Source organism: Kogia breviceps, chromosome 1, assembly GCF_026419965.1.
Source record: "Kogia breviceps isolate mKogBre1 chromosome 1, mKogBre1 haplotype 1, whole genome shotgun sequence".
Taxonomy (NCBI): Eukaryota; Metazoa; Chordata; class Mammalia; order Artiodactyla; family Physeteridae; genus Kogia; species Kogia breviceps.
This window is the reverse complement of record NC_081310.1, coordinates 136290809-136316694: the sequence shown is the minus strand read 5'-3', so window position 1 is coordinate 136316694 and position 25886 is coordinate 136290809. Positions and strand designations below refer to the sequence as shown.

The 25886-nt window shown below is 37.8% G+C and overlaps 1 protein-coding gene across 1 annotated transcript in view; it reads left to right on the top strand.

The window, feature by feature from the left end:
• Positions 1 to 25886, top strand: part of MSH4 (mutS homolog 4) — a 100259-nt gene that overhangs the window by 18712 nt on the left and 55661 nt on the right. The window contains exons 7-8 of the mRNA XM_059052704.2: positions 9350 to 9522; positions 16937 to 17004. Of these exons, the coding sequence (XP_058908687.2) occupies positions 9350 to 9522; positions 16937 to 17004 (241 nt within the window). The remainder of the gene's footprint in view (positions 1 to 9349; positions 9523 to 16936; positions 17005 to 25886) is intronic.

Here is a 25886-nt window from a genome sequence, read left to right as displayed (position 1 = left end):
ATAGTTCCCTAAAAATTTGTTTAAATTGATATACCAAAAATTTGGCAGTCTGATGACTTGAGTCATTTTTATTTCCTTTCCTCTCTTAACCCAGATTCAATATGTCAGTAAATCCTCCTGACTCAATCTTTAGAGTACATACATATTCTGGATCACTTCTTAGCATTTCTGGTGCTACAAACCTAACCCATACCTCCATCATTTTAGCCTGGACTACTATATAGTATAATAGTCCCTAACTTGTCTCTCTGCTTTCTTCCCCTCCTACAATTAGTCTATTCTCAACCTAGTGGCCAGAGTGTGATCCTTTTAAACCAGAAATTAGATCTTGGAACTTTCCTGCTTAAAATCTTCCAGAGCTCCTATTATATTTAGAATGTAATTCAGACTCTTTACCGTGGCCTACAAGGACTTCTGTGTTCTGGTCTCTTTCAACTTCTTCATTCATCTCCCTTAATTCTTACCCTCACTTGCAGTGCTCTACCAACTTTGGTCTTCTTTCTGGTTCTGGAGCCAGAAAGACTACCTGGGCTTAAATTGCTGTTCTGTTTTGCCCTTTTAAACGGTAACTCTTTTCTTGTTCACTTATTTGGAAACCTTGGGCAAGTTACTTAATTTCTTTGTGTTTCAGTTTCTTCCCTTATAAAATGTTAATAATAGCATCTATCTCATACCATCATTGTTAGAATTAAATAAGTTAATATGTGTAAAGTGCTTAGAATAAGGCCTGGCACATACTTTGTGTTCAGTATATATTAGCTATACTCACCATCAGTTGTCATCATTATTCCCATCTCATCATCATCTTGGCACGGATGCCTTCTTAACTCAACTGCTGAATATACATACAGGTCTTTCTCAACCAACCTAACTAAATCAACCCTCCTGGTCATTCTCTGTACAGTCCTGTTTGTTTTTTGGTTTTGGGGGGGTTTTTTGGCGGTACACGGGCCTCTCACTGCTGTGGCCTCTCCCGTTGCGGAGCACAGGCTCCAGACGCGCAGGCTCAGTGGCCATGGCTCACGGGCCCAGCTGCTCCGTGGCATGTGGGATTCTCCCGGATCGGGGGAAGAACCCACGTCCCCTGCATCGGCAGGCAGACTCTCAACCACTGCGCCACCAGGGAAGCCCTGTTTGTTTGTTTTGAACAGTTTCTGTACCTGATAATATTTTCTTTCTTCCTCTTTTACTTATAATTCTCTAACTTCTTAAGGTAGAACAGAGTGATTATATTAAATACTCATTTTATCAGTGTAAAAGTTCTCTCTCCCCTTAAGGATGTGTTGTTGATATCTTGCTATTACCGATGGAATGCCATGGACTAGAATATTTTATATTAGTCTGAGTATTATAACTGATCTATGAAAAAAGCCATTAACTAAACGCAAGACGATTCTGTCGATCTTGTTAATCAAAGTGTGCTTCACTGACTGACAGCATACCTGAGAGTATATTTGGAACGTAGATTCTCAAGCCTCATCCCAGACCTACTGAATTAGAATCCTCATGTGATTTGTATGCATATTAAAGTTTGAGAACCACTACCGTACATTATAGGATTATTATTATTTTTTAACTTCTTTATTTGATTATAACTGTTTTACAATAGTGTGTTAGTTTCTCCTTTACAACAAAGTGAATCAGTTATACATATACATATGTTCCCGTATCTCTTCCCTCTTGCGTCACCCTCCCTCCCACCCCTCTAGGTGGTCACAAAGCACAGAGGTGAACTCCCTGTGCTATGCGGCAGCTTCCCACTAGCTATCTAATTTACATTTGGTAGTGTGTATATGTCCCTGCCACTCTCTCACACTGTCACAGCTTACCCTTCCCCCTCCCCATATCCTCAAGTCCATGATCTAGTAGGTCTCTGTTTTATTCCCGTCCTACCACTAATCTCTTCATGACGTTTTTTTTTCTTAGATTCCATATATATGTGTTAGCATACGGTATTTGTTTTTCTCCTTCTGACTTACTTCACTCTGTATGACAGACTCCAGGTCTATCCATCTCATTACAAATAACTCAGTTTCATTTATTTTTATGGCTGAGTAACATTCCATTGTGTGCCACATCTTCTTTATCCATTCATCTGTTGATGGACACTTAGGTTTTTTCCATGTCCTGGCTATTGTAAATAGAGCTGCAATAAACATTTTGGAACATGACTTTTTTTGAATTATGGTTTTCTCAGGGTATATGCCTAGTAGTGGGATTTCAGGGTCATATGGTAGTTCTATTTGTAGTTTTTTAAGGAACCTCCATACTGTTCTCCATAGTGGCTGTATCAATTTACATTCCCACCAGCAGTGCAACAGTGTTCCCTTTTCTCCATACCCTCTCCAGCATTTATTGTTTCTAGAGTTTTTGATGATGGCCAATCTGACCGGTGAGAGATGATATCTCATTGTAGTTTTGATTTGCATTTCTCTAATGATTAATGATGTTGAGCATTCTTTCATATGTTTGTTGGCAATCTATATATCTTCTTTGGAGAAATGTCTATTTAGTTCTTCTGCCCATTTTTGGATTGGGTTGTTTGTTTTTTTGTTATTGAGCTGCATGAGTTGCTTATAAATTTTGGATATTAGTCCTTTGTCAGTTGCTTCATTTGCAAATATTTTCTCCCATTCTGAGGGTTGTCTTTTGGTCTTGTTTATGGTATCCTTTGCTGTGCAAAAGCTTTTAAGTTTCATTAGGTCCCATTTGTTTATTTTTGTTTTTATTTCCATTTCTTTAGGAGATGGGTCAAAAAGAATCTTGCTGTGATTTATGTCATAGAGTGTTCTGCCTATGTTTTCCTCTAAGAGTTTGATAGTGTCTGGCCTTACATTTAGGTCTTTAACCCACTTTGAGTTTATTTTTGTGTGTGGTGTTAGGGAGTGTTCTAATTTCATACTTTTACAGGTAGCTGTCCAGTTTTCCCAGCACAACTTATTGAAGAGGCTGTCTTTTCTCCACTGTATATTCTTGCCTCCTTTATCAAAGATAAGGTGACCATATATGGGTGGGTTTATCTCTGGGCTTTCTATCCTGTTCCATTGATCTATATTTCTGTTTTTGTGCCAGTACCATACTGCATTGATTACTGTAGCTTTGAAGTATAGTCTGAAGTCAGGGAGCCTGATTCCTCTAACACCATTTTTTGTTCTCAAGATTGCTTTGGCTATTCGGGATCTTTTGTGTTTCCATACAAATTGTGAAATTTTTGGTTCTAGTTCTGTAAAAAATGCCAGTGGTAGTTTGATAGGGATTGCATTGAATCTGTAGATTGCTTTGGGTAGTAGAGTCATTTTCACAATGTTGATTCTTCCAATCCAAGAACATGATATATTTCTCCACCTATTTGTATCTTCTTTAATTTCTTTCATCAGTGTCTTATAGTTTTCTGCATACAAGTCTTTTGTCTCCTTAGGTAGGTTTATTCCTAGATATTTTATTCTTTTTGTTGCAATGGTAAATGGGAGTGTTTTCTTAATTTCACTCTCAGATTTTTCATCATTAGTGTACAGGAATGCCAGAGGTTTCTGTGCATTAATTTTGTATCCTGCTACTTTACCAAATTCATTGATTAGCTCTAGTAGTTTTCTGGTAGCATCCTTAGTATTCTCTATGTATAGTATCATGTCATCTGCAAACAGTGACAGCTTTACTTCTTCTTTTCCTATTTGGATTCCTTTTATTTCTTTTTTTTCTCTGATTGCTGTGGCTAGAACTTCCAAAACTAGGTTGAATAAGACTGGTGAGAGTGGGCAACCTTGTCTTATTCCTGATCTTAGTGGAAATGGTTTCAGTTTTTCACCATTGAGAACAATGCTGGCTGTGGGTTTGTCATATATGGCCTTTATTATGTTGAGGAAAGTTCCCTCTATGCCTACTTTCTGCAGGGTTTTTATCATAAATCGGTGTTGAATTTTGTCAAAAGCTTTCTCTGCATCTATTGAGATGGTCATATGGTTTTTCTCCTTCAGTTTGTTGATATGGTGTATCACGTTGATTGATTTGCGTATATTGAAGAATCCTTGCATTCCTGGAATAAACCCCACTTGATCATGGTGTATGATCCTTTTAATGTGCTGTTGGATTCTGTTTGCTAGTATTTTGTTGAGGATGTTTGCATCTATGTTCATCAGTGATATTGGCCTGTAGTTTTCTTTCTTTGTGACGTCTTTGTCTGGTTTTGGTATCAGGGTTATGGTGGCCTCATAGAATGAGTTTGGGAGTGTTCCTCCCTCTGCTATATTTTGGAAGAGTTTGAGAAGGATAGGTGTTAGCTCTTCTCTAAATGTTTGATAGAATTCGCCTGTGGAGCCATCTGGTCCTGGGCTTTTGTTTGCTGGAAGATTTTTAATCACAGTTTCAATTTCAGTGCTTGTGATTGGTCTGTTCATGTTTTCTATTTCTTCCTGGTTCAGTATCGGCAGCTTGTGCATTTCTGAGAATTTGTCCATTTCTTCTAGGTTGTACATTTTATTGGCATAGTGTTGCTTGTAGTAATCTCTAATAATCCTTTGTATTTCTGCAGTGTCCGTTGTTACTTCTCCTTTTTCATTTCTAATTCTGTTGATTTGAGTCTTCTCCCTTTTTTTTTTCTGATGAGTCTGGCTAATGGTTTATCAATTTTATTGATCTTCTCAAAGAACCAGCTTTTACTTTTATTGATCTTTGCTATTGTTTCCTTCATTTCTTTTTCATTTATTTCTGATCTGATCTTTATGATTTCTTTCCTTCTGCTAAATTTGGGGTTTTTTTGTTCTTCCTTCTCTAATTGCTTTAGGTGCAAAGTTAGGTTGTTTATTCGAGATGTTTCCTGTTTCTTAAGGTATGATTGTATTGCTATAAACTTCCCTCTTAGAACTGCTTTTCATGCATCCCATAGGTTTTTGTGTGTGTGTGTGTGGTACGCGGGCCTCTCACTGTTGTGGCCTCTCCCGTTGCGGAGCACAGGCTCCGGACGCACAGGCTCAGCGGCCATGGCTCACGGGCCCAGCCGCTCTGCAGCATGTGGGATCTTCCCGGACCGGGGCACGAACCCATGTCCCCTGCATCAGCAGGCGGTATCTCAACCACTGCGCCACCAGGGAAGCCCAATCCCATAGGTTTTGAGTCGTCGTGTCTCCATTGTCATTTGTTTCTAAGTACTTTTTGATTTCCTCTTTGATTTCTTCAGTGATCACTTCATTATTAAGTAGTGTATTGTTTAGCCTCCATGTGTTTGTATTTTTTACAGATCTTTTCCTGTAATTGATATCTAGTCTCATAGCGTTGTGGTCAGAAAAGATACTTGATACGATTTCAATTTTCTCAAATTTGCCAAGGCTAGATTTGTGACCCAAGATATGATCTATCCTGGAGAATGTTCCATGAGCACGTGAGAAAAATGTGTATTCTGTTGTTTTGGGGTGAAATGTCCTATAAATATCAAGTAAATCCATCTTTTGCAATGTGTTTCCTTATTTATTTTCGTTTTGGATGATCTGTCCATTGGTGAAAGTGGGGTGTTAAAGTCCCCTACTATGATTGTGTTACTGTCGATTTCCCCTTTTATGGCTGTTAGTACTTGTCTTATGTATTGAGGTGCTCCTATGTTGGGTGCATAAATATTTACAATTGTTATATCTTCTTCATGGATCGATCCCTTGATCATTATGTAGTGTCCTTCTTTGTCTCTTGTAATAGTCTTAATTTAAAAGTCTATTTTGTCTGATATGAGAATTGCTACTCCAGCTTTCTTCTGATTTCCATTTGCATGGAATATCTTTTTCCATCCCTTCACTTTCAGTCTGTAAGTGTCCCTAGGTCTGAAGTGGGTCTCTTGTAGACAGCATATATATGGGTCCTGTTTTTGTATCCATTCAGCCAGTCTGTGTCTTTTGGTGGGAGCATTTAATTCATTTACATTTAAGGAAATTATTGATATGTATGTTCCTATTACCATTTACTTAATTGTTTCTGGTTGTTCTTGTAGGTCTTTTCCTTCTCTTGTGTTTCTTGCTTAGAGAAGTTCCTTTAGCATTTGTTGTAAAGCTGGTTTGGTGGTGCTGAACTCTCTCAGCTTTTCCTTGTCTGTAAAGGTTTTAATTTCTCCATCAAATCTGAATGAGATCCTTGCTGGGTAGAGTAATCTTGGTTGTAGGTTTTTTTCCTTCATCACTTTAAATATGTCCTGCCACTCCCTTCTGGCTTGTAGAGTTTCTGCTGAAAGATCAGATGTTAACCTTATGGGGATTCCCTTGTGTGTTATTTGTTGTTTTTCCCTTGCTGCTTTTAATATGTTTTCTTTGTATTTAATTTTTGACAGTTTGATTATTATGTGTCTTGGAGTGTTTATCCTTGGGTTTATCCTGTATGGGACTCTCTGTGCTTCCTGGACTTGATTGACTATTTCCTTTCCTATATTAGGGAAGTTTTCAACTATAATCTCTTCAAATATTTTCTCAGTCCCTTTCTTTTTCTCTTCTTCTTGGACCCCTATAATTCGAATGTTGGTGTGTTTAATGTTGTCCCAGAGGTCTCTGAGACTGTCCTCAGTTCTTTTCATTCTTTTTTCTTTATTCTGCTCTGCAGTAGTTATTTCCACTATTGTATCTTCCAGGTCACTTATCCGTCCTTCTGCCTTAGTTATTCTGCTATTGATCCCATCTAGAGTATTTTTCATTTCATTTATTGTGTTGCTCATCGTTGCTTGCTTCCTTTTTATTTCTTCTAGGTCCTTGTTAACTGTTTCTTGCAATTTGTCTATTCTATTTTCAAGATTTTGAATCATCTTTACTATCATTATTCTGAATTCTTTTTCAGGTAGACTGGCTATTACCTCTTCATTTGTTAAGTCTGGTGTGTTTTTATCTTGCTCCTTCATCTGCTGTGTGTTTTTCTGTCTTCTCATTTTGCTTATCTTACTGTGTTTGGGGTCTCCTTTTTGCAGGCTGCAGGTTCGTAGTTCCTATTGTTTTTGGTGGCTGTCCCCAGTGGCTAAGGTTGGTTCAGTGTGTTGAGCAGGTTTCCTGGTTGGGGGGACTAGTGCCTCTGTTCTGGTGGATGAGGCTGGATCTTGTCTTTCTGGTGGGCAGGTCCACGTCTGGTGGTGTGTATGGGGATGTTGGTAGCCTTATTATGATTTTAGGCAGCCTCTCTGCTAATGGATGGAGCTGTTTACCTGTCTTGCTCTTTGCTGGGGATAGGGTGTCCAGCACTGTTCGTTGCTGGTCCTTGAGTGAAGCTGGGTCTTGGTGTTGAGATGGAGATCTCTGGGAGATTTTCGCCGTTTGATATTATGTGGAGCTGGGAGGTCTCTTGTGGACCAGTGTCCTGAGGTTGGTTCTCCCACCTCAGAGACACAGCCTTGACACCTGGCTGGAGTGCCAAGAGCCTTTAATCCACACGGCTCAAAATAAAAGGGAGAAAAAAGTAGAAAAGAAAGAAAGGAAGGAAGGAAGGAGGAAGGGAGGGAAGGAAGGAAGGAAGAAAGGAAGGGAGGGAGGAAGGAAAAAAGGAAGGAAGAAAGGAAGGGAGGAAGGAAGGGAGGAGGGAAGTAGGAAAGAAAGGAGGGAAGAAAGGAAGAAAGAAAGGGCAAAGACAAAATAAAGTTTGATAAAATATAGTTATTAAAATAAAAAATAATTATTGAGAAGAAAAATTTCTATTAAAGGAAAAAAACAAAACAAAAAACCAAAAAAAAACAGGTCGGTCTAACCCTAGGACAAATGGTGAAAACAAAGCTATACAGACAAAATCTCATACAGCAGCACACACATACACACTCACAAAAAGAAAAAAAGGGGAAAATAATAGTATATCTTGCTCCCAAAGTCCACCTCCTCAACTTGGGATATTTTGCTGTCTATTCAGGTTTTCCACAGATGCAGGGCACTTCAAGTTGACTGTGGAGCTTTAATCCACTGCTTCTGAGGCTGCTGGGAGAGACCTCCCCCTCTCCTCTTTGTTCGCACAGCTCCTGGGGTTCAGCTTAGGACTTGGCCCCACCTCTGCGTGTAGGTCATCCGAGGGCGTCTGCCCTTCGCTCAGACAGGACGGGGTTAAAGGAGCAGCTGATTCGGGGGCTCTGGCACAGTCCAGGGGGGAGGGAGGGGCATGGATACGGGGCAAGCCTGCGACATCAGAGGCCGGTGGTTCGGTGCACCGGCCCGAGGCGCACCGTGTGTTTTCCCGGGGAAGCTGTCCCTGGATCCCGGGACCCCGGCAGTGGCGGGCTGCACAGGCTTCCGGGAGGGGTGGTGTGGAGAGTGACCTGTGCTCGCACACAGGCCTCTTGGTGGCAGCAGTAGCAACCCTAGCGTCCCCCAACCGTCTCTGTTGTCCCTGCCGACAGCCGAGGCTCACGCCCATTTCTGGAACTCCTTTACGCGGTGCCCTTAATCCCCTCTCCTCGCTCCCCAGGAAGCGAAGAGGCAAGAAAAAGTCTTGTCTCTTAGGTAGCTCTGCGCCCGTTTCTGGAGCTCCTTTAAGCGGCGCGCTTAAACCCCTCTCCTCGCGCACCAGGAGGCAAAGAGGGAAGAAAAGGTCTCTTGCCTCTTAGGCAGCTCCAGACTTCAACTGGACTCCCTCCCGGCTAGCCGTGGTGCACTAACGCCTTCAGGCTGTTTTCACTCTGCCAACTCCAGACCTTTCCCTGGGATCCACCCGAGGCTCAGTTCCCAGCCCCGGCCGCCTCGGCGGGTGAGCAGACAAGCCTCTCGGGGCTGGTGAGTGCTGTCAGCGCCGATCCTCTGCGGGAATCTCTCCGCTTTGCCCTGCGTACCCTCTTGCTGCGCTCTCCTCCGCGGCCCCGAAGCTCCCCCCTCCGCCACCCGCAGTCTCCGCCCGCGAAGGGGCTCCTAGTGTGTGGGATCCTTTCCTCCTTCACGGCTCCCTCCCACTGGTGCAGGTCCCGTCCCTATTCTTTGTCTCCCTTTATTCTTTTTTCTTTTGCCCTACCCAGGTACGTGGGGAGTTTCTTGCCTTTTGGGAGGTCTGAGGTCTTCTGCCAGCGTTTGGTGGGTGTTCTTTAGGAGAAGTTCCACGTGTAGATGTATTTCTGATGTATCTGTGAGGAGGAAGGTGATCCCCGCGTCTTACTCTTCCGCTATCTTTTCGCTCCCCCCACCCCAGTCAATTCTGATTTGCCACTTTAAAATATTATACTGGCTGCCATGTGAAAAGTAGACTGAAAGGAAGAAATCTGGAAGCTAGAAGACCAATTAAGAGACTGTGGCAGTTGTCTAGACAAGTGACTGGTGGCTCAGGTGATGTTGAGATAATTATAGGATTATTTTTAAAGTTAAATTATAGTTTTATTGGATTTTCCTTTGTATACTTAATGAAATTTTCCTAACTTGTGTTTTTAAAGGAACAATCACACACTCTTTGGTGTTCTAAATTACACTAAGACTCCTGGAGGAAGTAGAAGACTTCGTTCTAATATATTAGAACCTCTAATTGATGTTGAAACCATTAACATGAGGTTAGATTGTGTTCAAGAACTGCTTCAAGATGAGGAACTCTTTTTTGGACTTCAGTCAGGTAAATGAATATCATCTACTTTTACAAATACAAATTTTTTAACAAAATACATTGTCTTCTTAAAAAGATACCAGTCCTGTTTGATTAAGGCTCATCCTAATGACCTTATCTTAACTTGATGACATGAGCAAAGATCCAATTTCCAAGTAATGTCACATTCAGATACTAGGGTTTAGGATTTCAAAGTTTCTTTTTGGGGGATACAATCCAACTCATAACATGAGGTAAGAGAATTGCCCTTGGCATCTGTTCACTAGCATGGCAGTGTAATTTTCTTCTTAAATCTGTAGGTGGAGGGGCAGTTTATATGCACTGATCCAAGTGCAATTCCTGCTTTCTAGCAACTTGATCTGTTTTCCATAACCTCACTCCCCCAACCTCCCCTCCTGTTGCTCTGGAGGTCTAAACGGAAGTGGTACCTGAAAATCTAGAAGGCATTTACAGCCTTTAGGTTTTCCTAAGTCCAATTCTAAATACCTTTTAATTAGTATAATTTCTTCAAAATTCTGACATTATACTGACTGTGACTCTGCATTTCCAATGTTGTTTTGTATATTCATTTTTTTCTGTATATTCCTGTGTATTTTGTGAGGCTTTGGGAAGGGTACAAAAAGGCCAGTTTTTAACTGGTCAACCTTGTTCACAGCAACACCTTATCTCTCTTCTTCCATTAAACATCTTGTTGAAAAACAAATTTTCTGCACACACTATCTTCTCTTCATCATTACATCTTAATCAATCCGTCTTGTTTCTGTGCCCACTCCTGCACTGAGACTGCTCTTGTCAAGGTCACTATAGCAGATATTGTTGGTTCTTTGTCCAGATCTTCTTGAGTCTCTTTTACCTTTCTGTGTGCCCCTTTTCCCTGCTATGTGAGCTTTTGCTTCTAATGGACTGTACCTGGACTCTCTTTAGAGGCCTGCCCTCAGGCTATTAGAGAGCTTTGCTCTCAGGCACAGAATGCCAAAAGTGCCTTGAGGACCTTAAATGACTGTTATGGGAGTATGAAAGCCCAGCTGTCTCACACTGTTTTGGCAAAAACCATGAATGTAACTTAAAGTCCACAAGGCTTCTACAGGATCGGTTGAAGTTACCTTCCATAGGACTTTGCCTGAAATTATACTTTTGCTTGGCTTTTTTTCTCTTTCCTGTCCTTCTTGTCTTCTTTATTGGTTTCTCGTGGAAGCAAATTCTTAATATATTACTTGCACATGAATCCTCATCTCAGCGTCTGCTTCTGGAGCACCCAGCCTAAAACATTCACCCATAGTCTCATTGTTTTTAAATTTGACAGACACATATTAGTTCTCCTATTTGAAATCCAACTTCTTTGGTGCTGCCAAAAATCTCTCCTTTTTGAATTACTGCCTTTCTTTTTTTCTGTGATTTTACAGTTTCCTAGTTTTCTTCCTATTTCTTTGGAGTTTCCTTTTTTTAAGCTCTATCACTCATTTCTTTAACAAGTTTATGACTATCCAGTCAAAACCAATGGGGTATCTCCCTCGTAATGTTATCTTTACTATTTCCAAATAGACTACAGGACTGTATACTGTCTTGGAATGTCTTCAGAAAGCTCTGTCATTGAGCAGGTAACAGAGTAAAAACCCCAGAGTCCTTTCTTTCAAATGGAAGTGAGAATGACTTCTGAGTCTTCTTTTTAGGCTTGTTTTCCTTTGCTCGTTCCCTAAATGCTATGGCTCTTCAAAGGTATGTCCTAGGTTGTCTTTTTACCCCGTATATTCTTATTATATGGTTTACTCACCTTCTTGGTCTTATAATTATCATTCACGTATTCGTAACTTCCAAATTTACATCTCATGCCCAGATATCTCTATAGACCTTCAGTCCCATATATCTTATTGCCTACTGAGCACTTATTAGATGTTCCTTAATCACCTCACATTTAATGTGTCCAAACTGTGCCATCTTCCCTTCTAAATCAATCCCTTCTGATTTCAGAGAATAGCTCTACATCCAAGCTGTTTACCAAACCAGTTACCTGGAAGTCATTCTTGACACTTCCCTTCCCTGAAATTAATCATCAAATTCTGCAAAGTCTCTTTTCTATATATCTCTTGCATGTTTAGCTTCTATTCCCAATGCTGTTGCTCCAGCCTGGGGTACCATTTATCTATAATCTGATTTATTGCAGCAGCCTTCTGTTTGGCTTCCTCCTCCAGTCTTGTTCTTTACAGTCTCTTCTCTATATGAGAACCTGAGAGATCTTTTATTTTTTTTTTTTGCGCTACGTGGGCCTCTCACTGTTGTGGCCTCTCCCGTTGTGGAGCACAGGCTCCGGACGCACAGGTCCAGCGGCCATGGCTCATGGGCCCAGCCGCTCCGCGGCATGTGGGATCTTCCCAGACCGGGGCACGAACCCGTATCCCCTGCATCGGCAGGCGGACTCTCAACCACTGCTCCACCAGGGAAGCCCATGAGAGATCTTTTGAAAATATAAATCTGAGCATATTACTCTTCATTAGCTTCTTGTTGTTGATGTAACAAAGTACCACAAATTTAGTGGCTTAAAACAACATGAATTTATTATCTTACAGTTCTGGAAGTCAGAAATCAGTTTTGCTGGGCTAAAATCAATGTGTTAGCAGGTCCACCATTTCTGCTGGAGGCTCTAGGGGCAAAACTGTTTCCTTGCCTTTTCCAGTTTCTAGAGACCATCTACATTCCTTGGCTCATGGCCCTTCCTCCATCTTCAAAGCCAGCAGAATAGTTTCATCTCTACTTTCTGACCTCTGCTTTTGTCCTTATATCTTCTCTCTTTGACTGATCCTCCTACTTCCCTCTTTTATTTTTTCTTTTTTTCTTTTTTGGCCACGTGGGATCTTAGCTCCCTGACCAGGGATAGAACCTGGGCCCCTGGCTGTGAGAGCACAGATCCCTAACCACTGGACGGCCAGGGAATTCCCCTGCTTCCCTCTTATAAGGACCCTTGTGATTACTTTGGGACTAACAAGTAATCCAGAATAATCTCTCCATTTCAAGATGCTTAACTTAATCCCATCTTCAAAGTCCCCTTTACCAGATAACATATTCAGAGGTTCCAGGGATTAAGATGTGGACATCTTTGTGGGGCTACCACATATCCACTTGCATAAAATCCTTCATTCTCTTCTCATTACTTTTAGGCTAAAATCCAAACTCTTCTGGATGGCTATTTCTTTATCATCTCCCACAGCATCTCTTGTTACTCGTCACTTGTCATTCTGCCTTCTAGTATAATTGAACTTCTTTTAGTTACTTGAACATATCCTGTCTCATGTTCTGGCTTTTAAAAATTTTTTAATTTAATTTATTTCCATTGGGGTATAGTTGATTTACAATATTAGTGTCAGTTGTACGACATAATGATTCAAAATTTGTATAGATTATACTCCATTTAAAGTTATTACAAAATGACTATATTCCTTATGCTGTATAATATATCTTTGTAGCTTACTTATTTTATATATAGTAATTTGTACCACTTAATCCCCTGCCCCTCTCTTGCCCCTCCTCCCTACCCTCTCCCCATTGTTAACCACTAGTTGGTTCTCTGTATCTGTGAGTCTGTTTCTGTTTTGCTATACTCTTTCATTTGTTTTATTTTTTAGATTCCATGTATAAGTGTTTGTCTTTCTCTGCCTGACTTATTTCACTAAGCATAATACCCTCCAGGACCCATCCATGTTTTCGCAAATGGCAAAATTTCATCCTTTTTTATGGCTGAGTAGTATTCCACACACACACACACACACACACACACACACACACACACACACACACACACATACCACATCTTCTTTATTCACTCATCTATTGATGGACACTTAAGTTGCTTCCATATCTTGGCAATTGTCACTAATGCTGCTGTGAATATTGGGGTGCATGTATCTTTTCTAATTAGTGTTTTTGTTTTTTTCAGATATATACCCAGGAGTAGAATTGCTGAGTCATATGGTAGTTCTATTTTTAGTTTTTTGAGAAATCTCCATATTGTTTTCCACAGTGACTGCACCAATTTACATTCCCACCATCAGTGTATGAAGGTTCCCTCTTCTCGACAAGCTTGCCAACATTTGTTATTTGTGGTCTTTTTTTTTTTTTTTTTTTTTTTTTTTTTTGCGGTACGAGGGCCTCTCACTGTTGTGGCCTCTCCCATTGTGGAGCACAGGCTCCGGCCATGCAGGCTCAGCAGCCATGGCTCACGGGCCTAGCCGCTCTGCGGCATTGGGGATCTTCCCAGACCGAGGCATGAACCCATATCCCCTGCATCAGCAGGCAGACTCTCAACCACTGCGCCACCAGGGAAGCCCTGTGGTCTTTTTGATGATAGCCATTCTGACAGGTGTCAGGTGATATCTCATTATGGTTTTGATTTGCGTTTCATTGATGATTAGCAGTGTTGAGCATCTTTTCGTGTGCTTGTTGGCCATCTGTATGTCTTCTTTGGAAAAATGTCTATTCAGGTCTTCTGCCTATTTTTTAATTGGATTATTTGTTTTTTTGATATTGAGTTATTTGAGCTGTTTATATATTTTGGATATTAACTCCTTATTGGATATATCATTTGCAAATATTTTCTCCCATTCAGTAGACTGTCTTTTCATTTTGTCAGTGGTTTCCTTTGCTTTGCAAAAGCTTTTAAGTTTCATTAGGTCTTATTTGTTTATTTTTGTTTTTATTTCCTTTGCCTTAGGAAACAGATCCAAAAAACTGTTGACCATTCATGTCAAAGAGTGTTCTGTCTATGTTATCTTCTAGGAGTTCTGTGGTGTCAGGTCTTACATTTAGGTGTTTAATCTATTTTGTGTATATTTTTGTATATGGTGTGAGAAAATATTCTAATTTCATTCTTTTACATGTAGCTGTCCAATTTTCCCAGCACCATTTATTGAAGAGACTGTCTTTTCCCCATTGTGTATTCTTGCCTTCTTTGTCATAGATTAATTGGTCATATGTACATGGGTTTATTTCTGTTCCATTGATCTGTGTGTCTGTTTTAGTGCATATCATGTTCTGGCTTTTGCACTCTGTAATATTTGTCTAGAATCTTTTCTCTTTCTTCTTTGCAACCTCTTCTCCCAAGCTACTCTTTAGCCAACTGCAGTTCATAATTTACCATCCTAGTTTAGATGTCACTTCTTCTAGAAGCCTCTCTGACTCCCCAAGTCTATATTAGGTATCTTTTCTATATGTTGTCTGTAGTATCTTGTTATGGCACTTATCTTACTGTATTGTAAGTGAATGTTTTGTTGGATGATTCGCATATGAGTCTAGGACATAATGGGTGTTCATATTTGTTAAGCTATTGATTTATTATTGAACATGTTGAAAATTGTATTCTGTTGTTCCAAAGATTATAATGTTCTATATGATGAGATTTTAATGAAAAACTTGGATTTTATTTGAAACTTTAGTTTTCATATATTTTAAGTTTTATAATTCCTTATAACAGAAAGTTTTAAATTGGCATCTACAAATGTTAAATATTTCTATATTTTCTTTATCTTGACAGTTTATACTTTATCTTAACATGTAATAAAATAGGGGAACAGGAATATAGAACAAGGGTAATTTTTATAGTTTATTAAAATATGAGAATGTGAACCTCATTAAAAGTACAGTACATACTTTCTTGTAGGCATTCTACAATAGGGATGAAAACATGAAGATTAAGTTATAAGTTTTTGTCCTCAGGGATCTTACATTCATGTTAGAGACACAGAACTCTAAATAAATAAATATGATACAGTGTGAAAAACACAATAATAATTTAATATTTTGTGGAAACATAGAGGAGGGAGCTGGGATAAATATAGAATCCAGGATTTACAGAGATAATATTTTAGCTCTGTCTTAAGGGAATGAGTAGGATTTTGACAACAGGAGAATTCTAGAAATGATACTCAAGACAAAGGAAACATGCCTGAGCAAGGTATGTTGATGTGCATAGGAGTAACAAAAATGTTTTTTGGATGCAGTGGCTGGGATAAAGATCTGGTATGGGTGCTGCTGCCTATGATCTTGAGTAGTCATTACTTTCTAGGTACACTTGTTTTTCTGGGAAGTTGAGGAAGGCAGAGTTAACATAAGCCTCTGCAGTTATACTTAAATTGTTATAAAAGAACTTGCTGTATTTAAGGCATGGCCAATAGTTATTTATGACTTGAAGTCTTGGGGAATGGCAGGAAATGAGAATTGGGGCTGGTTTATGAAAAGCCTTTACATAATGCTAAGAAATTTGGATTTTATCATGAAATCAATAGGGAGGTGATGATTCTAAACCAAGAGAGTTATATATATGGTCAAATCCTTATTTTAGAAACATTGTTTGTTTGTTATAGTAGATTTGGGGAGAGGAAGAAGGAAGAGACTGAAAAAGAGAAAGGCCAATCTGTGTGAGGGCTTAAGAGAGTCTGACTAGTGGACTCACATGTAAAATGTCATGGTAGTATAATATAATAGTTTAACAGTATAGTAGTATACTCAGCCTATTTACTCTAATTTTTTAACCACAGTTTTAACATAATTACCATAGAAGTGGTAATTTAGAAAGGGGCACAGCTCTAGAGGTAGGCAAACTGAAGAACGTCAAAAGTTTGAATAAGAAAGAAGTGACATAAAATTTTTGTATTTAGTTCTTTTTTTTAAAGGATAACAGTTTGGGGCCACTTTGTGAAAGTATCAATAAGTTTACACAAAAACTTTTGAGATCACACATTACAATGATGATAATAACCATGAGTCATTAAGAAATAGTTACTATTAGTTTAAGGTAAAGAAAAAAACACCTGGGGACATTTAAAAGGGATAGATTCCAATTGCCTATGCATACACTTTTATAGTGTACATGAAGCTGGAAAATGAGTTGAGAAGAATAAAAGTTTTGAGCTCTGGTATGTGCAAGGTACTTTACACATATTATTGCACTTAATCCTCACTACAACCCTAGGAGGAAGATGTTATTATCCACATTTAAAAGATGAGAACAACTAAAGTTCAGAGAAGTTATGTAACTTTTGGAAGGTTATATGGTTAGTGGTTGAACTATGCTTTCAAACTAATCTTCTCTGATCTTTTAAGTATCATGTAGAAAAGTTAGAAGTCAAAAAGGTGAGAAGAAAATTATGATAAGCAACACCTAAAAGTTAGAGAAGTAGAGTTTCAAGAAGGAAGGGGTGATGAACAGTGGCAAAATTTGAAGACAAGTTCTGAGTAATCAAAATTAGGAAAAGACCACTAGAATTTATTATCTTACTCCTGGTAATTATAAGATAGATGAAGATAATTCAAACAAATAATATTTGCGGGTAAAACTGTTCTGTTTTATTACTTGAGGATAATATTTTACATAGTATATATTTAAAAACTGTAACATAAAGTTTAACTGCTCATAGTTTCTGTTTGTTTGTTTCAGTTATAGCAAGATTTCTTGATACAGAGCAGCTTCTTTCTGTTTTAGTCCAAATTCCGAAGCAAGACACGGTATGTTTATGTATAAATTATATGTTATATTGTTATACCTTATGTGATATAACTTGTCTTAATATGATGTAACAATTGGAAAATATGAAAATCTTTTGGAAAAGTACTTCATTATTAATATCTGGAGTTTAATGCCTTTTTAAAGGAAACTTTTTTCCTCAATGTATTATCATATATGATATACTTAAAATTAAAAGTTTCTTAGGTGAGGAATTGGTGTATTTTCCTTAATCAAATATTTACTTAAAGAATTTGGATATCATTTTCAAAAACCTTAAATTATAATAATTTGCTTAATAAACTAGAGAAAAATTGTTTTAGTTCCAAAGGTCCTTTAAAAGGTGACCATTATGTGAAGTTTGATTAGTTTTAAAATATGCTTAACATTTAAGAATGAAACAAAGTCTTTGGATATTTTACAAATTTAAATACTTAGTGCCATATATACAATGGAATATTACTCAGCCATAAAAAGAAATGAAATTGAGTTATTTGTAGTGAGGTGGATGGACCTAGAGTCTTTCATACAGAGTGAAGTAAGTCAGAAAGAGAGAAACAAAAACTGTATGCTAACACGTATATGTGGAATGTAAAAAAAAAAACTGGTACTGATGAACCTAGTGGCAGATGCAGACATAGAGAATGGACTTGGGAACATGGTGGGGGAAGGGTAAGCTGGCACAAAGTGAGAGAAACATTGACATATATACACTACCAAATGTAAAATAGCTAGTGGGAAGCAGCAGCATAGCACAGGGAGATCAGCTTGGTGCTTTGCGATGACCTATAGAGGTGGGATAGGGAGGGTGGAAGGGAGGCTCAAGAGGGAGGGGATATGGGGATATATGTATGCATATGGCTGATTCACTTTATTGTACAACAGAAACTAACACAGTATTGTGAAGCAATTATATTCCAATAAAGATCTATTAAAAAATAATAAGTAAATACTTAGTGCCTATAGGCACATTCTATAAAGAAAGTAATAGATGGTTTTCATTCTTCCATTTAAGGTGAATTGAAAAATATTTACTTTAATGAAATACATGTACAGTTGACTGTTGAACAATGCCGGGGTTGGAGTGCCCCCTCCCTGCCCCCCATACAGTTGAAAACCCATGCAGGTGTGTAACTTTACAGTCAGCCTTCTGCATAGGAGGGTTCTGTGACTGGATTGTGTCATACTGTATTTTTTGAATAAAATTCATCTATGAGTGGACGGACCTGCACCATTCAAACCCATGTTGTTCAAGGGTCACCTGTATATTTTTGCTCATGTGCTTAAAAAGGAAAGACGTCTTGTACATCAGTAAAATTTGATTACTTTGCAAATCCATTGAAGGCTTATCTATGTTTAAGAAGCCTTTCCATATTGTAGAGATAATACTCTTAAGGTTCATTTACAATAAAAACATTATATGGAAAAGTTTTGGCTGTTGGGCAGGCAGAGAATTGGAAGTTTCCTTAAATAATTGAAACACCTTAAAATTCAATATATGCAAATGAGAGGTAACCTAGAACAACTGATGTCTGGAACAAAATTTGTTGGTTTCATACACTGAGGTTAGAAGCATTCCTTCCTCTTCAATTTTCTCATAGTGTTTGTGTAGAACTGGTACTATTTCTTCCTTAAATGTTTGGTAGAATTCACAAATGAAGCCATTAAAACTTGGAATTTTCTTTGTAGGAATGTTTTTGACTCTAAATTCAGCTTCTTAAATATTTAATAGATATGATGCTCTTCAGGTTACCTGTTTCTTCTTCCTTTTTTTTTTTGGCCACGCAGCTTGTGGGATCTTAGTTCCCTGACCAGGGATTTGAACCTACACCCTCATCAGTGAAAGTGCAGAGTCCTAACCACTGAACCACCAGGGAATTCCTTACTTTTAATTAGGGTGTTTATTTCATTTGTACTTAATGAGATTATTGATATGTTTTGATTTAAATCTGCCATCATGGTACTTTTTTTCTATTTGCTTTCTTTTCCTTTTCTTCTGCCTTCTTTTGGATTAATTGAATATTTTTTATGATCCCATTTTACTCCTCTGTTGATTTATTGGATAGAACTCATTGTTTTGTTGTTTTAATGGTTGCTTTCAGGTTTATAGAATACATCTTTAGCTGAATTCAGTCTACCTTCAAATAATATTATGTCACTTCACATATGGTATAAGAACCATAGAGTAGTGGCAACAAAAGCAAAAATAACACAAGTTGGGAGTACATCCAACTAAAAAACTTCTGCACAGCAAAAAAAAAAAAACCCAATAAAATGAAAATGTAACTCCAGAATTGGAGAAAATATTTGTAAATCATATATCTGATAAGGAGTTAATATTTAAAATATATAAAGAACTCATATAACTCAATAGCAAGAAACCAAACAATCTTATTAAAAAATGGTCAGAGGAACCAAATAGATATTTTTCCAAAGAAGACATATGAATAACTAGCAGGTGCGTGAAAAGGTGTTCAGCATCACTAATCATCAGGGAAATGCAAATCAAAACCACAATGAGATATCACCTCTCACTTTTTTAGAATGCCTGTCATCAAAAGGACGTAAGATAGCAAGTGTTGGTGAGGATGTGGAGTAAAAGGAACCCTTGTGCGTTATTGATGGAATATAAATTAGTGCAGCTAAATTTATGGAAAAGAGTATAGCAGTTCCTCAAAAAATTTAAAAAATAGAACTACCATATGATCTAGCAATCCCACTTCTAAGTATATATCCAAATGAAATAGAAGCAGGATGTCAAAGAGATATCTGCACTCCCATGTTCATTGCAGCATTATTCACAATAGCCAAGATACAGACACACACACACAGACACACACTGGAATATTATGCAGTCATGAGAAAGAAGGAAATACTTCCATTTGTGGCAACAGGGGTAGCATTGAGGGCATTATGCTAAGTGAAATAAGCCAGACAGAAAAAGATAAATACTGCATGGTTTCGTGTATGAGAAATCTAAAAAAAAAAAAAAAAAAAAGCAGCAAACTCACATAAAGAGAGAGCAGAAAAGTTGTTGCCAGGGCTTGCAGATCAGGGAAATAGGAAGAAGTTGGTAAAAGGGTACAAACTTTCAACTGTAAGATGAATAAGATCTGCGGATCAAATGTAAAACATGGTGACTGTAGTTGATAACACTGTATTGTATAAATGAAATTTGCCAAGAGAGTAAATCTTAAATGTTCTCACATACAAAAAGAAACATGAATATGTGAGGTGATGCATGCATTAATTAACTAGATGGGGGGATCCTTTTGCAATGTGTATGTACATCAAATCACCACTATGTACACTTTAAATATCTTATAATTTTATATGTCAGTTATACCTCAATAAAGCTGAAAAAGAAAACCTTATGGTAGTATGCTGCCATTCCCCCCCTTCCTCCCACTGGGCTATTGTCATATATTTTATTTCTACATATATCACACAGCTTATTTTTTAAAATATAACAGCTTTATCAAGGTAGGATTCACAAAGCATACACTTCACCCATTTGAAGTATACAATTTAACCATGTTTTGTATATTCATAGTTGTACAACAAACACTACTGTCAATTTTAGAACGTATTCATCACCCCAAAAAGCAATGCTATACCCATTAGCAATCACTTTCCATTCCTCCCAATCCTCTTCCCCCCAGTTCTTGGCATTTCTAATCTATCTGTTCCTTTAGATTTGCCTATTCTTGACATTTCATATAAATAGAATCACACAATATGTAGTCTCTTATGTTTAGCTTTTTTCACTTAGCATAATGTTTCAGGTTAATTCATACTGTAGCATACATCAATATTTGATTCTTTTGGGCTTCCCTGGTGGCGCAGTGGTTGAGAGCCCGCCTGCCGATGCAGGGGATGCGGGTTCGTGCCCTGGTCCGGGAAGATCCCACATGCTGCGGAGCGGCCGGGCCCGTGAGCCATGGCCGCTGAGCCTGTGCTCTGCAACGGGAAAGGCCACAACAGTGAGAGGCCCGCGTACTGCAAAAATATATATATATTTGATTCTTTTTATTGATAAATAATATTCCATTGTATAGATATAGCACATTTTGTTTATCTGTTCATCAGTTGATGAACATTTGAGTTGTTTGCACTTTTGATTATTAATAATGCTGCTCTGAATATTTATATACAAGTTTTTGTGTGGATGTAAGTTTTTGTTTATCTTGGATGTATACCTAGAGTGGAATTGCTGGGTCATATGGTAACTATGTTTAATTGTTTGTGGAACTGCCAGACTGTTTTCCAAAGTGACTATCATTCTACATTTCCACCAGCAGTCTATGAGGGTCCCAATTTCTCCACATCCTTGCAAACATTTGTTATTATCTGACTTTTTGATTCTAGTCATTCTAGTGGGTATGAAGTGGTCTCTTGTGGTTTTTATTTGCATTTTGCTGATATGACTAATGATGTTGAGCACCTTTTCTTGCGCTTATTGGCCATTTGTATATCTTCCTTGGAGAAATGCTTACTCATATCCTTTGCTAATTTTTGATTGGATTGTCTTTTTATTATTGAGTTGTAAGAGTTCTTTATATATTCTGGGTATAAGTCCCTTACTGTATATATGATTTACAAATATTTTCTACCATTTATTGGGGTGTGTTTTCATTTTCTTGATATATCTTTTTTTTTTTTTTTTTTTTTTTTTTTTTTTGGTTGTTTTTTTTTTTTTTTTTTTGTGGTACGCGGGCCTCTCACCGTTGTGGCCTCTCCCGTTGCGGAGCACAGGCTCCGGACGCACAGGCTCAGCGGCCATGGCTCACGGGCCCAGCCGCTCCGCGGCACGTGGGATCTTCCCGGACCGGGGCACGAACCCGTGTCCCCTGCATCGGCAGGCGGATTCTCAACCACTGCGCCACCAGGGAAGCCCTTGATATATCTTTTGATATTACATGTTAATTCCCTTCCAGAAGGATGACTATTTAGCTTTCTTTCCTTTTTCTTCTATAAACATGGACACTTCCCTACTTCCCCTCACCCAGTAAGGTTATAACATAATTTTAGTTATATCAAAATGATTATGACTATCCATGCTACACAGAACTGAGCATGCACAACTTTTTACATTTTTCCCCCAGAATTAATAACTTTTTCTTTGTGTGGTTTACCTTGTATTTTCACTAATTCAAGCATAGTTGTTTTCACCAATTATCTAAATATCCTTTCAGTGTATTCTAAATATCCTCTCAGTATTCATTCATTCACTTCAGGTACTCAGTCAATTAAAACCTCTGGAAGGTGTCTCTTCCACAGGTTTCAAACTTGTTCCAATCTGGATTGGTTACCTCTCTTTCACTAGTATACAGCTATGACCCCAGATTTCTCTTCAACATCATTGTCTATCCTGCATTGGATCTCTCTCTCTTTTTAAAAAATATTTATTTATTTATTTTATTTTTGGCTGCATTGGGTCTTAGTTGCGGCACACAGGATCCTCCACTGTGGCACGCAGGCTCCTTGTTGCAGCACATGGGCTTCTCTCTAGTTGTGGCCCACATGGTCAGTAGTTGGCGGCACGTGGGCTTAGTTGCCTCTCAGCATGTGGGATCTTAGTTCCCTGACCAGGGATCCAACTCACGTCCCCTGCATTGGAGGGCAGATTCTTAACCACTGGACCATCAGGGAAGTCCGGGATCTCTTGTTTTTTATATCCCAAGTCTTCCTCTGTTTTGACTTACTCTCTTCTTTTCATGGAGCACATTTTTTAGTAACTTTTTGAGAAAGAGTGAGACTTTATATGTCTGAAATGTTTTCTCATTTCCTCATGTTTGATTGATAGTTTTGCTGAAAATAGAATTCGTCAGGAAGTAATTTTCGTTCAGAATTTAGGAGGCATTTCCCCACTGTCTTGTAGCTTATAATGTTTCTATTGAGAAGTTGAAACCATTGAGACTCCTGAATTTTGGATATGACAGACATATTTTCCCCCTCCATTCTCTGGAAGCATGTAAGACCTTTTGGTTTCAGCATCTTTAGAAAGTGAAAATAAAAATTAAATAAAATGTCAAATCTTCAGAAAATTTGCAAGTACATTACAAAGAACTTATTTTCCTGAAAATTTTAAGAGTTAGTTGCTGACATGATGCTCTATCACTCTCAAATATGTTAGTATTTCTTACAACAAGGATATTCTCCTATTCAACCACAGTAAACCTTCAAAATAAGGAAATTAAGAATGATAATACCATTTAATAACATTTAATCCTCAGACCCCATTCAAGTTTTTCCAATTTTGTCAATAATATCCTTTATTATTATTTTTAAAGATGTATTTATTATTTATTTATTTAATTTATTTTTGGCTGCATCAGGTCTTAGTTGAGGCATGCGGGATCTTTTGTTGCGGCACACGGGCTGTTGCGGTGTTCAGGCTTCTCTCTAGTTGTGGCGTGCAGGCTCCAGGGCACATGGGCTCTGTAGTTATGGCACGCGGGTTCCAGAGCGTGTGGGCTCTGTAGTTTGCAGCATGCAGGCTCTCTAGTTGAGGCACGTATGAGCTTAGTTGCCCCACGGGAAGTGGAATATTAGTTCCCTGACCAGGGATTGAACCTGCGTCCCCTGCATTGTAAGGCAGATTCTTTACCACTAGACAACCAGGGAAGTCCCGCCAATAATGTCCTTTATAGAAAAAGGATTCAGTTAAGAATCAAGCATTGCCTTTAGTTTTTGTGTCTATTTAGTCTTCAATCATGACCTTGACACTTAAAAATTACGGGTATGTATTTTCGCTCAATTTGGGTTTGTCTGATGTTTCCTCATCATTAGATACAGGTAATATTTTATTATAGGAAAGAATTAATTATCAGATTACACCTGAGAGCAGTCTCTTTGTTGTCATCTTGTGTAATGTGTAGTATTACACAGTCATACATATTCATGATTTAGTTTCGCTGGCTATAAGAATTAGTAATATACCATTGACCTTTGAACAACATGAGGCTTAGGGGTACTGACCCCCTGCAAATTGAAAATCCTCATATAGTTTTTGACTTCCCCCAAACTTAACTATTGATAGCCTACTGTTGACTGGAGTCCTTACTGATAACATAAACGCTGATTAATACATATTTTGTATGTTATATGTTTTTATACTGTATTCGTACAATAAAGTAAGCTAGAGAAAAGAAAACGTTATTAAGAAAATCATAAGGAAGAGAAAATAAATATCCAGTACATATGAGTATTTATTGAAAGAAATCTGCGTTTAAGTGGACCCATACAGTTCAAACCTGTGTTGTTCAAGGGTCAGCTGTACATGTTTTTGCATTAGACTGTTTCTGGTTATATTAAGAAAGTAATATCAATTTAGCCAACTAGCTGTCTGGGAAATATCTGTGATTAAATAACCAGCTTCTGTAATCAGTTTGACTGTCAGATTTTAGAAAAGCCCAGTGGGCTAAGTGTAAGGTAATTCTGTAAACTGAGAATCTGGAATCTTCTTTCCAGTCTAGAAAAGGCAATCTGTAACTAGCTCCACAAGGTTTTTATGGGCCAATGTTACTTCCCATCCTTTTTAGTTTTGGGGGAATCAGTCATAGTTATACATTTTTTCCTTAACCAGCACATCTGTCCTTTGTGGAGGCTTTTTAAAAAATACTTTCCACACCTGAAACTAACATAACATTGTAAATCAACTATACTCCAATAAAACATTTTTTAAAAAGGAAAAAAATAAAGTAAAAAAAATACTTTTCAGATGAGATGTACTAACTTTTAAGGAAACTTAAGCAATATATTGACTTTATACATAATTCAATGCATTTCAGTATTCCTTATACTGTTTCTCAGTTTCTGTTTCCTCAGCCATCTGGAGATATATTTTAAATGAGTCTTTTCCTTCGTTTAATATAAATATATATATATCTTAATTAAACATGATATTTACTAAATTAGTTCAGACTTGTGCTGGTTAAGTTGCATTATTTGCTTAAGCTTGTGGATGAACTAAATGTTCTTTTGCTGAATTTTATGATTGGCTTAAACTTCTGAATGAACTAAATGTTCTCTGAAAATTTCCAGTATGGAATTGTTTTCTTAAGATGAATTCTCATATTTTCTCTTTAAGAATATTGATATTAGAAAATGCATATTTTCTGATCATAAATATTAATTGAGAATAAAACTTAAATTTGTTATTTTAATTAATCCAAATGTCTTTTCTTTTTGTGCAGTATTTATAACCTTACAATTTAATGTATTACATTAAGAATGTTTGTGTTTTCCATTATAGACATCCAAAATACTTCCTGCAACATTTGAAAACTTTGATATCAAAGAATTTTTTTCAAGTTTTTACCCAAGTTTCTTTGCTTTGTTTTGAATAACTTTTAATTTTTTTCCATTGATTTCAGACTGCCATATAGAGTATGTAGTACATGGCTCCTTCTTTAATTAATTCAACAAGTTATTTTACCAGGCATTGTAATGAGTGCTACGGATACAGTAAGAAGTAAATCTCTAATCCAACGGAATTTATAATTCATTTTGAGATTTTGGTTAAAAAAAAGCAATTACAGCATAGTATTATCAGGGACTGTAAGGGATCTGATATTCTACCCTACTTGCAAGCTAACAAGTTAGCCTGCCACAGTTTCAAAAATGCTGACAAAAGACACAGACTCCTAGATCAGAGAGGAAAGACTTTGTACTCATAATAGCAGTATCCAGAGTATCAACATTTTCTTGCACTGATTCCCCAAGCTCCTTTTCCCACAGGGCGATGTGAAGAGGGCTAGGTGATACCTGCACATACAGAGTTTTACAGGAGAGAATTGATGATCTTAGGGAACCTGAATCTTTTATAAAGGGCAGTAAGCATATTTGCCTGCTATTGTGCAGGGAGGCACCATCTTTACCT